This window comes from Pseudopodoces humilis, chromosome 7 (genome assembly GCF_049639895.1).
Source record: "Pseudopodoces humilis isolate 2021_Gansu_Grassland_sample_001 chromosome 7, ASM4963989v1, whole genome shotgun sequence".
In the NCBI taxonomy this organism is placed as follows: Eukaryota; Metazoa; Chordata; class Aves; order Passeriformes; family Paridae; genus Pseudopodoces; species Pseudopodoces humilis.
The window spans coordinates 35,959,910-35,972,175 of record NC_142206.1 but is presented as its reverse complement, the minus strand read 5'-3'; the positions used below and the strand labels follow the sequence as shown (position 1 = coordinate 35,972,175).

The 12,266-nt window shown below is 35.2% G+C and overlaps 1 protein-coding gene across 2 annotated transcripts in view; it reads right to left on the bottom strand.

The window, feature by feature from the left end:
• Positions 1 to 12,266, bottom strand: part of SCFD1 (sec1 family domain containing 1) — a 48,715-nt gene that overhangs the window by 24,357 nt on the left and 12,092 nt on the right. For both annotated transcript variants that reach the window (XM_005520315.3, XM_014249691.2), the window contains exons 8-14: positions 11,753 to 11,808; positions 10,687 to 10,772; positions 8,845 to 8,944; positions 5,570 to 5,709; positions 4,454 to 4,544; positions 4,029 to 4,102; positions 3,402 to 3,483 (exon numbers count right to left, since the gene is read on the bottom strand). In XM_005520315.3, coding sequence (XP_005520372.1) covers positions 3,402 to 3,483; positions 4,029 to 4,102; positions 4,454 to 4,544; positions 5,570 to 5,709; positions 8,845 to 8,944; positions 10,687 to 10,772; positions 11,753 to 11,808 — 629 coding nt within the window. The remainder of the gene's footprint in view (positions 1 to 3,401; positions 3,484 to 4,028; positions 4,103 to 4,453; positions 4,545 to 5,569; positions 5,710 to 8,844; positions 8,945 to 10,686; positions 10,773 to 11,752; positions 11,809 to 12,266) is intronic.

Sequence of the window (12,266 nt, the reverse complement as noted above, 5' to 3'; positions counted from 1 at the left end):
TTTTGTAAAGACTTGCTGGAAGATCTCCTATCCTCTTTACACTACAAAAGTTCTTAATTTTAGTCAGAGAGAATATGCAGAAGAGAGAAGACATTTTCTAAGAAACTATCTGAGGTCTTTTTCAAAGATGCTGACAGAAAGCAACCAGAAAGAACTGCATCCAGAACGAAGGAGGCTGGTCAGGTAATTAATAATGTGCTGCTATCAAGAGGAAGAGAAACTCTGGAAGAATGCTGGAAGTGGCAGTCACAGCCAATTCCTTTCCACTGAACTGCACAGAATGATGACAGGAAGGTCACTGTAACTGAACTCAGAAAAATCTGTTTTGCTAGAAGGCTACTGAATTATCACTTCTGAACTACAGAAAAACAGCCTGGCCCATTGTGACATACATATTTCACAAACACATACCATTTCCCATGGTGTAAGACAAAAATGTAACCTTATTTAAAACAGAGTACTTAAAATAGAGGAATTTGAATTTAAATTAAATATTCGTATTTAAAATATGTATTTGAAAATTTGAAAGGCTATTGTCAATCCCAATTAAGGGATTCCCAATTAAGAGATCATTCAAGTACCAGACTTTGAGATCAAGCAAAAGTAGAGATACATAATAAAACTATATAGGAATTCAAAAAACCCCTAAACCAAACAAATACAAGTAATTTAAGACAGACAACAATTCATATAAAAATCTGCCACTTAAATTCACATCTGTAGAATTCTAGCAAGAGGTTATCTAATCTATCCCCGACCGTCATTTTAGACGAGTATATGTATGCATCTTTTTATATTAATGATTTAACATACATCAGTATTTCTATTCATATCAGAGTGAGATGCAAAGATAAGCATTACTTGAAATTTCAAAGCAGTTACATAGGCAAGTCTAGCCTTAAATCTGTTCTCTGTTGGGTCCAGACCTTCAGTCATCAGGTTCAGCAGAGGAAAAAACAATAAATGCAAAACAAGGATGCATTTGTTCTAAGCACTGACCATAAATACTTGATGGTTTGCTTCATGAAAAAGTGATGCATACTTTCCATTATTTCACTAAAAACTTAAGCCAAAAATCTGCCAGGACCCGTAAGTATGTGATTAATTTCTGCTTTCCTCTTGCTGTGTCTTAGAAAATGATCCAAGACAATGTGGAAAGCAGCTGTAAATTGAACATTAAAACATGACAAGAAAAATTATATTCACTTAGTATATCTGAAGCAGGTTTTGTTGCATTCTTTGCATAGATCCTTATATATGTAGTGAAGAAAAATGCTCAAATAATTAATATAGTAAAACCCCATAATGGATAATGCAAATAGTCTATTTTAAAGTATGAATGCACTCCCTGATTATTTTAGAAGTGAAAATATAGCAACCTGAAGAAGAGCATGGTGCCTCACTAGCTCCTCCTGACCTCAGCACTTGCAAAAAAACTTCTGTCTTATCCTAATCTGGTTTCATTATTTAACTGTATATAAAACCTATTAACCACAGAGTCAAGGTCTCATCAGAATTTCTTTTAAAAGTACTGGATGAGACACTGCCCTTTTTGAGAGTATTTTTGAGAAATTCATTAGGTAGCATAACATCCTGCATACTAAAATTCCACAGATCAAGACAGAAAGATACATAGTTTCTAACACTGGAGGTGAAAAGAGAGGACAAAATGATCAGGAGAAAGCAGCTGAGATAAACTTTACAGTGATTCAGTTAAAAGGTTTTACCATATGCAAATTTCAATAGAAAAAACATGTCTGTCTGCATTAGTTTAAGACAGTTTCCCAAATATCTGGAGATGAACTGATGTTTTCTAAATCAAAAGAAAAGATGATGGAGATGTACATATCAACATATTGAAGAAACTGCATGGCCATTTGTCTCACAATGTTCTTTGACATTGATACAATAAGAAGGTAAAGAGCCTGCGCACTTTGCAGGACCAGAATTAAGAATCATGGAGGAACGGACCACCACTCCTAGGGAACTCCCTAACAGCAGGCTCCCTATCAGGGCAGCAAGCCAAGGGCTGGTTGGGCGCCCAGATAAGGCAATTCCTTCCACCTCTAGGTAATCAAGTGTGTTGCTATCATCTAATGCATCTGACTCCAGCTAATTGCCAACAGGGTACTGGAAAGCCAAACTGATGTTACTGCCATTCTACATCTTGCTCTGAAACTTGTTTTCCCACCAAGAAACCATATAAAGAACACTACTGGTCTAGGCCTGCCATTATCATACCAGTATCTTTCTTAGAAAAGGGAATTTATAGACAAGGCATCAAAACATCAATATTGTTGACTTCATTTTTTTTTCAGTGGTATTAAAGTACTGCTTTTAAATTGTCAGATATGAAAATTGACATATCTAATAGTGCAAAAGCCCATATATTAGCCCCCTACAGTAATGAAAAAGTAAAGCACAGAGAGACACTCATCACCCCTTCTCCAACTTTATAAATACATAAAATTAATTTATTCATTTAATTAATGAATAAATTAAAATTAACAATTAATCCTTTGTCTCTTTGAAGAGAACTTCAAAGAAATTCAGCAGCAATAATAACTGAGGATAGATCTTCCATTCTTTACAAATGTTAATGCTAGCTTCAAAACACATGGCCTTCCATGAATTTTAAGTAGCTTGGGGTAAAACTCTAATTATTGATTTTCAGCGAGACTCGGTGCTTGAAGCACTTTCCAAAACTGAAAAGAATTTCAGGGTTTCTGAAAGCCTCATCTACAATTTCTGTTTTCCCACTGTGAAAACAAATCCATTTTCCAAGTTATCCTAGCAGTAACCAGGGCCTTCACTTGGCACCAATCCCTCTGCAAGGTCTCTGACAAAAGCAGCAGACTTAAAAGAGAAAAGACAAACCCCCTTGTGAAGTTCTTAAATTATGCACAAGACATCTAACACAGACCCTGGTGGAAAGACTACTTCAGTAACTTGCACCATTATTGCCACATCTCTGGGTATGAGTTTTGTTGGTGAGCAGTCGACAGTGCCCTTCTGACAAACACATACAGAACAGAAGACTGAACTTCTTAGACTGAAGTAATGAATTGCCATGACACATCTCTAAAATAAAAGAAACACTCCCATCATAGACTTATTTTTTGAAAGACTTCAACGCACAATAACAGTTGTGACCACCATTAAGAAAAATGAGAATATACTAGTAAATTCTGGTAAGAAAAAAACTGGTGTTCTTTGCTTTCCTTGCAGAGACACTCAAAATTCATTATTTTCACCCTTCAACGCCAAGTAATGCTACAGAGTGAATTCTGAAAAAGTAGCACCATTGAGAAGGCTCACTTTCTTCTCTTCACTGCCTCAAATATATTCCTTCAGTTAAAGAGTACTACTGGCAGAAAACTCAAGCTAGAGAGCAATTGTACCTTTATGTGCTCCAAAACGGCTGTTGCAACATTTGTATGAAGATCAATGAGCCTCTTCTTTTCCAGAAGTTCTGGAAGAGAGCTGAAGAGATTAAATACAAACTAACCTGCTGATTTGCACTGTTAGTTGAATTGTGTACTGTACACAGTAGGTATTAAAACATTTACGGAATTATAGAACAGTCTGGGCTGGAAAGGACCTTTAAAGGGTCTTAAAATCTAAAATTACAGAATAGGGTTGGAAATAAAAAATGACAGCATATAGATGTAATGATTCTCACAATCATACCTGAAGAAGAGGATTTCACTAATTTTTTTAATGAAAGAATGCAGAGGTTAGGGATTTTGGTGGAACAGTGCAAGAAAATTTATGATGCACTTAGATTACTTGTCTTTGCTGAGAAGATACTCCAAAGTCAAGCACATTGTGGAAGTTACATATGCAAGCACTGTTTTAGGACACTGCATTTAACTTTATCAGAACTATAAAGCATTTAAACTATATTATAGAGCTGAACAGCCTACATTTAAAGATATTTATTTCAAAGAATACTGACAGTACAACAACAGAAGAAATTAGAAATGGTTCACAGATAATTAAAAAATAACACATTATTGACTACTTACCTGACAGCTGAAGTTAGCTTAGCTGTATTATCTGAAAGCATACTTATTGCTCCTTCATCCTCCCCTTCAATGCCCTGGGTTTTGAGGAAAGGTTTGAAAAGAGGAATAAAAACAGTCATAAGAAATACAGGTATCATACATGCAGATAAAGTCAGTACATTTAGAACTTATTTTCTCATAATGATATTAATGTCTGGATTGTGTTTTTCAGTTAGTATGGAAGTTATATAATTGTTACACCAAAGAACAAGATATTGAAGCTTCTTTTGAAATACGGTACTTCTAGTGTTACTTTAAAGATTGTATCATGCCTAAAATTCAGCATGCACTGAAAATTTTTGTCTGTGGGATGACAGGGTCAGCTAGGCATCTATACAAGCCCTATTATGCTTTATGTAAAAACACATAGAGGTGATAAAACTTACCATGATACTTTTAAGTCTTTTGACTTCATCTTCTTGGGCTCTGTAAGATTCCAGTTCTTGTTGAACAGACTCGGCCACCTCTGGAAAAGGACTAATGCAACAGTCTGCATTAACCTCAGTTAAATCAACAAACTGAAATACCAGAACCAGACAGTAAAAACCTTTTTGGAAATAACAATACACAAATCATGCAGCAGAATCAAATCACTGAAAATGATGACATCTTCCTGTAGGTTTACTTAAACTTTCTAAGATATATCTACTGCTTTCAATAATTTTATATAATTTTGGTAAGAACAATTTTGAGCTCTCTAACAAATAGCTAACAGACAAATATCATGGACTATGAATAATGGCAATGATCATTCCTTATGTGGTGGGTTGACCCTGGTTGGATGCCAGGTGCTCACCAAGTGACTCTATCACTTCTCTCCTCGGCAAGACTCGGTGGGGAGAAAGCACGGTAGAAAACCCCCAAAGTCATGGGTAAAGATACAGGCAATTGAAAAACGGAATGCTTTTGTGTGAAAGCATAGGAAAACAACAGGTTTTATTCTCTGCTTCCCACCAGCAGGCAATGTCTGGCCATTTCCCATGAAGCAGGGCTTCAGTAGACAGAGTGGTTGCTCCCGAAGAAAAACATTTTAAAAAAAACCATGGAATGCTGCACCTTTCTCCTACTTTCTCTTAGTTTTTATTGCTGAACAGTGGTACGGAATGAAACGGTACAGAAAGGTGTGGAGTATCCCTTTGGTCAGTTTGGGTCAGCTGTCCTGGCTATGCCCCCTCCCAAGATTTTGCCCACCCTCAGACTGCTGGTGAGGGGGAATTCTGGGGAGACAGAACTGATTCTGTGGGAGTACTGCCCAGCAGTAGCCAGAACACTGGTGTGTTATCAACACCTTTCTAGCTACCAGTGCATCACACAGCACAGTGAGGGCTGCTGTGGGGAACATTAACTTCATCTCAGCCAGACCCAATACAACTTAAAAAAAAAAACAAACCCAAGCTAGAAAGTATCTTCAAATAAGCTTAAAAACAGAACTACTATATATGAAGAATACTTAGAATTCATACTGACTAAATTAATATAAACTGTATACCTTTATAGCTTACCTGCCCTTATGTTTTTGCCAGAATTTATCAGATGCAGTTAAATCATAGGACTTCTTATTTTTTTTCTTAGGTCTAGCACCTGCTGGAGTATTCTCTGTTCCTGCTGATTCTTCCAAGTTAACTCTATTCAAATGGAAATCCTAAAATAAAGAGGAATTTTATGTAAATATTTGACAGTTTAATTCTTTATTCAAAATAAAGAACATAATCAACAAAGTATCTTCTAGATTACTTTCTAAAAAAATATGAACACTGCTATTTATTAGCACTTCATAAGTAGGCAGGAAACAGTTTACTAGTTAACTAGATAATAACAACAGCAATACAAGGACTCCAAAATTACTCAGTTACAGAACAGTGATCAGTTCAATACTAAACAAGGCAACAAATGGTAAGCAAAGATATTTGATTATCTCATATGCAAGCACTCTTCTGACACTGAACTTTGAACATTGTTTTCTGCATAGAAAAGTAAGTTATTTAGCAAAGACTGTGCTCTAACAACTCTCCAAAACTTTTTAGCAGAAGTTTCTATGCTGCAGACAAAAAGTGTTTCTAAGTCTGCTTACTTACATAACTACAACATATGTATCAAAGCTGCCAAGAAGCTGATAACATCAGCAACAGGATTATTCTCTCTGACAACTATTTAGCCACAACTTCACAGCTCTTTCCCTATTTTTGAGCACTAGTAAAATAGTGAATGCATGACAGAACAAAACTTTGCAACAAAGCTGCTATTTTTCCATATAGTTTTTCTTCTTCCACAGATGAATGAACATAGAATGCTTTGCTAGAGGACACAACTATGCTCACGCCACCACACTGCTCCCTGTGGGTCTTCTAGTTCTTTACCCCACTGCTGAAGACTGCCCTGTATTTTCTTCAGCTTAACTATTCTCTCCGGTTTTCAACAAAAAAGTATTAACAAGTATTCCACTTCCTGACTTTGTCCTAGCCCTTATCAAGAACATTTAAAACTTCTGAGGTCCTCTTTGCTTGACAAAGAGAGTGAAATCTTCAACTACACAGAAACTGTTATGAACCTCTTAGAATAGATATTTTTTCCAGAAATAAAACATCACTTTATTATTTTCATCAAAGCATATAGATATGGATCACTGTGAGTGAAACTGTCAAATAAAGTTTTAAAATGTTTCTAGTTATTCCTTGGCAGGGACTTAAATACTACAAATTACTCATGCTAGAATAGAAACATAACCAAGTTAACTCAATAGAAACACATGCAGTTGATGAGTGCAAACCTCATCTTACAAGAGGTGTTTAAGGTTTCAGCAAAAAATTAGCATTTTTCAAGTACACCTATTTGATAAAAACTTGCAAAGAATTATTTTGATTGCAAATTTAGCTGTAATTTTTAATGGAGATCTATGTTTTGGATCATTTTAACTCAGCAGTGACCTGCATTTTCAAGTTAGCTTTGGCATTTACAAGTTTTCCTAAAACAATTCTTATTGATTAGTGTTCTTCCTTTCAACTCTCCATTTTGTCCTTACAAGGCTTTCTAATCATGCCTCCCATTTTATTGTATGCACTGATGAAAGGTATTTTTATTCAGAAATAGGAATCTATTCATGCAAGCATGTTTATGTGTAGAAACAGCATGGTTATAATCTCAATGGATGCAGTACTCAACTGGGTAGTTCAACACTGCATAGCATTCCTGGACTTTGATAACTGAGACCTTAAACAAAACCCAGTTTGTTTGAAAGTATAGTTCACATAACCAACAGCTTGGTAACACTTTCATGGTTACAATTTATGGCCTCTTAAAAGACTACTGCAGTTATTTCATGAAATATTATGCTCAGTACATGAAGAGTTTGGCAGGTGGCTTGCCTTTAAGGTAACTTGACTAGTTTTGAAATTAAACTTTTGCCCTTGTCATGGAACCACAGACCCCTTGGTTACAATTTCACTAAAAAAATTCCTAATCCTGTGTACTTTAAAGACTCAACATTTAACAAGTTGGTCCAGAGAAACTACAGAAGCCTGACGCAGTAGAGATCCAATGATCTTTGAGTAAGTCTTCTAGTGTTATTCCAATACCCCATCATATTTGTAGCACTAGTTGTCCTCAGCTTCCAGTACACCTTTGATAACTCTGCATCCTGATGAACTGGAGTACTATCTCAACTCATGCCTGAGGCCACCCAACACTACTTTAAGAAGAAATCTGTAGAAATTCACTACTTCTACCTGTGAGTCTCCAGCCAGTTCAGCACTTACTGGAGAAAACTCGGTGCAAACTGTGTTTTTTTAGATACAACTTTCCTAAAGAAACTAGGCCAAAAACTGTTATTTACAGAAAGCACTCTTAAGTTAAAGTGGAAAGGACTTGTGATAACAAATTAATTACATAAAATAAAATTTACAAGTGCCTTAAAACATTCCAGTAGTGCTGAAATATTTTCATGGTAGCAACACAAGTTTCTGGACATTACGTAGGACTATACAGTTCACCATCAACTTCACGTATCAACACATATGTGCATGTGCATATTTCATATATGCCTCTAATAGTCTCAATAATCAACCCAAAATAATTCCCAAAGCTAGATACTGAAATGATTTTTACAAATAGTTCTCAGCATATAAAAAGCCTCCAGATACTAATTATTCTACTCTTGCTCTTTTTTTAAATTTACTCAACACCTATACACAAAATACACAAATCTGAGGTAAAAAGAATGAGATATCATTCAAGTACATTTCTACTATTGGTTTTATAAAATAAACTTGAGGAAATAAAGGCAGCTTAAGGCTATCTAAATTTCCAAAGAATTTTTCTTAAAATCTATTTTAGATTCCTTACAGTAGGACTGCATACCACTCTGCACTGAACACCTACACCACCTTGTGGAGAAAAACAGGAAAAAGAATTTTTAGAAGTTCAAACTAAAACCAGAACTGGTTTAAAAACACCATTAAAAGCATTTCTTTTTCAAAATAGAGTTGCACTTAATGGAGTTTGGGTATTACATAACATACAGATCATGAGCTACTGAATTAAACCCAGGATTTCTGAAACAGTGATCTTTTGATGATAACAACATTTCAACTTTTAAAATATTTTGGAAATTATTGCTAAATAAACCTTCTAGAGAAAAATCTTCCAAGTTGTTCTTTACTAAAGCAACTTCCAAGTAAAACAGACATAACAGATTTTGGATTAAGAGAGAATCTGGTAATAAGTTTTAACAAGAAACTGAGTGAATAGATAGTTTTGGTAACAAAATCGGAATTATCCTTACCAGAACATCATGCACTAAAGCTTGATATGTCCAAGTATGATGTAGAGGAGTTGCTAAATCTATGTTTCTGTCAACAAGGACTAATAAGGGCCTTTGGAAGCTGAAAAGATGACACTGCGTTAGTACTTCTTTAAACATGGTTAAAGCACCCCAGTAACATCCTAAGTGATATCAGCCAGCTTCTATATCGTATTTCAAGATAAACAAAACTGCCTACTGCTAAGCTCCTCCAGCCTTCCTGAAATAACTGGGGCTGACCACGATGATAAATTCTATGAATCAAATCTTAGTAAAGATAAAAATATTATTTTATTTTGTATTAAGTGAAATTATCAATATATAAATATTGAGCAGAAGTCGAAACACTGAATATCAACTAACTTTTTAGGTATTAACTAATACATCTTTGAGTGGATACACATTTGAGTTCCAGAAAGCTTTCAATGGGTAATATTTGACCTTAATCTCCATTACGATCCTCAAATATAAAATCTCACTTCCAAGGGTTTCTAATTTAATTTTTCTCTTTACTTGTATATAAAGTCCATACAAAAATAAATTATGAACTTCTGACATGCACTGTGGTAATTCCATCAATACTCAATTTTGTGGTAAAAAACACATTCATGCCTATAGGTCTTGGGCTATGGCTACATGAAAAATTTATAGTGAAGACAGGAAGATTGTGAGCTGACAACATTATAACAACCATTTCTCTTAAGCACATTATTCCTACAAACATGCAGTTAAAGTGCATTTGAACAGAGTAAAAACATTAAAATTCCATGCTCTGGATTTCCCTGCAGTAAACATACTCACTTAAATATATAGTCTCAAGAGTCTTAGTCACCTGATTCTGAAAAACCAAACTACAGATCTGAAGCCATTCAACTAGTTAAAGTTTCCTATGTTTCCTTTACTGTGTACTTTAATTTTGAGAGCAATGAGCTACACTATCAGAAAAACAAGCCACACCTCTGAAGGAAAAGCAGCGCTTACAATTCAGTTCCCATGAAAATGAAGAAACTGGAATTTCACAACTGTTCCGATCTCCTTTCAATCTCATTCCTTTTGCCAGCTTTGATGCTTTTGTGCCTTTTATCCAAGATCTGATTTTAATTTGACATAAAAGTATGGTGACTGTTTTATACCCAGTGAGCAGATGATAAGTTTCCCTCAGCTACAATCTTGCCAATACATCTCCTCCTTTTCATGTACAGTATAAAGTCTCATCACACACCTTCTGAAGGCAGCCTGTGGAGTATTCGGCTATCTGGAGGCAACAGTATACAGGGATGCTACTGAGAACACATCATCAGATGCTCACAGGCATCCACAAAAGATTCAAATGGTCATGATTTAACAGACCCTGATTATCCAGGTGGTAGTCCTTAAGCAGTTCTCCTCTAGTCAAGATAGGGATCAGCTGAGAAACACTTGCTTTTGATATAATTAAACTGGTTAAATTAAAGCAAGAATATGTCTTTCTTTTAAAGGACTAAGAGCTGCTCAGAGCTATGTTCAGACATCCAACTGCATTTCATAGCCCTGTTAACAGAGTGTATTTGCAGACGTTTGGCTCTTGCTGGGTTTAGAGGTTGAACAAAATTAATTGGTTTGTAACACAACTTCTGACTTACTGTCCTTGTCCTAGGACCATAGATTAATAATGTATGTACATTAAATAAATAGGTTATGCTGTGGGATTGGAAAATTCTCTTGAAAGTATGTAAATTCTTTCAATATAGAATTCAAACCAAATGCTTGTAAATACAGTTTTCAGTACAGTGGTGACTTATCCAGACAATTGAAATATGAAAAATAAAATTACTAACACAATACCTGAACTGGCCAGCTCCAAGAGTGTCACCTGTAAAAAGACTGTTTCTGGCATCTCTCAGATTCTCTCTGAGCTTCTTATCCAATTTCTGAGGAGGGGAGAAACAAAACCACTTTTAACAAACCAATGGCTACCTAACCTCTTTACACAATTGACATTAAAAGATTCATTGTGCCTTTTTTGTAGTTTATAAATGTCTTAAATGCAGGAAGACTAGGTCCGGTGCACATGGGAAAGAAAGAAATCTTTATCTATTTTGTCCCTGCAGCTTTTATATCTTTTTATATCTTTTATGTCCAGAACCACACTGAAGATGTTTCCTTTATGTGTACTAATATCCCAGACAATTAGCACCCTTTCCCTAAACATATAAGTAGAAAATACCAGTAGGAAGCATCAAGAGGGAACCACAGCAGAAGCAGCAAATTGGGCTATCAGACACTGCCACACAATTGTTTCATAAAAGTGAGATTATCCTCAATATGAGTGCATGCACACTGCATGCTTAGGTTTAATCAGTATTATCATTTTACTGACAAAGAAGATGTGAAGAAGATGAAAGAAATGAACCACAGTGACTCCTAATGAAGACAGGTCTGTAGAGATTAACTGTGATTTAGTTTGGTCATTTCATCCCTATTTGATGATCAAGTTCAATGTCAGTTTAATTTGCTATATTAAAAATATCTTGTACTTAAGAGGGTTTCCCAGTAAGGTAAAAATTTCTTACTGATACACACAGAAGAACACAGGCCTGACAGCCACTTTTTAAACTGTGTAGATGCAGCCTAATTATAATGCCTATTAGAAGATCTTGATAAACTCTAGATTAGGAATAATTATTTATGTTTAAATTTCTCATTATCTGATTCCCTAACATTACAGTTTCTACAGAAGTTCTGTGGAACTGAAATCAGAAAGGAAAATATATGTATCTCTTTTCCAGTTTAATTTCCTTCATAACGAAAAGGATACAATGACAAGATCTCTACCTAGTACCTAGAAAAGCAAAAGTGATGTTTGGAAAGTTGTAAAGCAATGATAGATGCTTAGAAAAACAGTTCTTACCACTGCCACCATTTCAGCTGCAGTTCCTCTTGAGCATCTGATTATAGGTATAGCGCCTGATAAAAGACACATTGACTTCTACGTGCATTGTCATTCTCAGATTCTATATTACATTACTTTTCATAAACAACTTTTACTAATGCTCTGAGATTAAATACAAACTTACATTAAACTTTTCTCTTGCACTCTTTATCTATGAAACAAAAAATACTATATAGAAATATTGAAGTTTTACAGAAGTAAGTGAATATCCCATACAACAATTTATAAGAAATAGAGTGTATACTAGAAAGAAAGCTAAAATATGGTTGGAGGGGACAAACTATCTCATACAGATGCATTAGAAGTTATTTTCAAAATGTTGGAAGTCCTTTGAACACAACAATAAGTATTATACCACCACAATGTATATGTTACAACTCACTGCTATGTCCAGGACTATCTGTGGTAATGCTGTTTTCAAAAGCACATTTTCCACTGGCTTTCAGGTTCCAAAATATTTAGCTACTGTTTC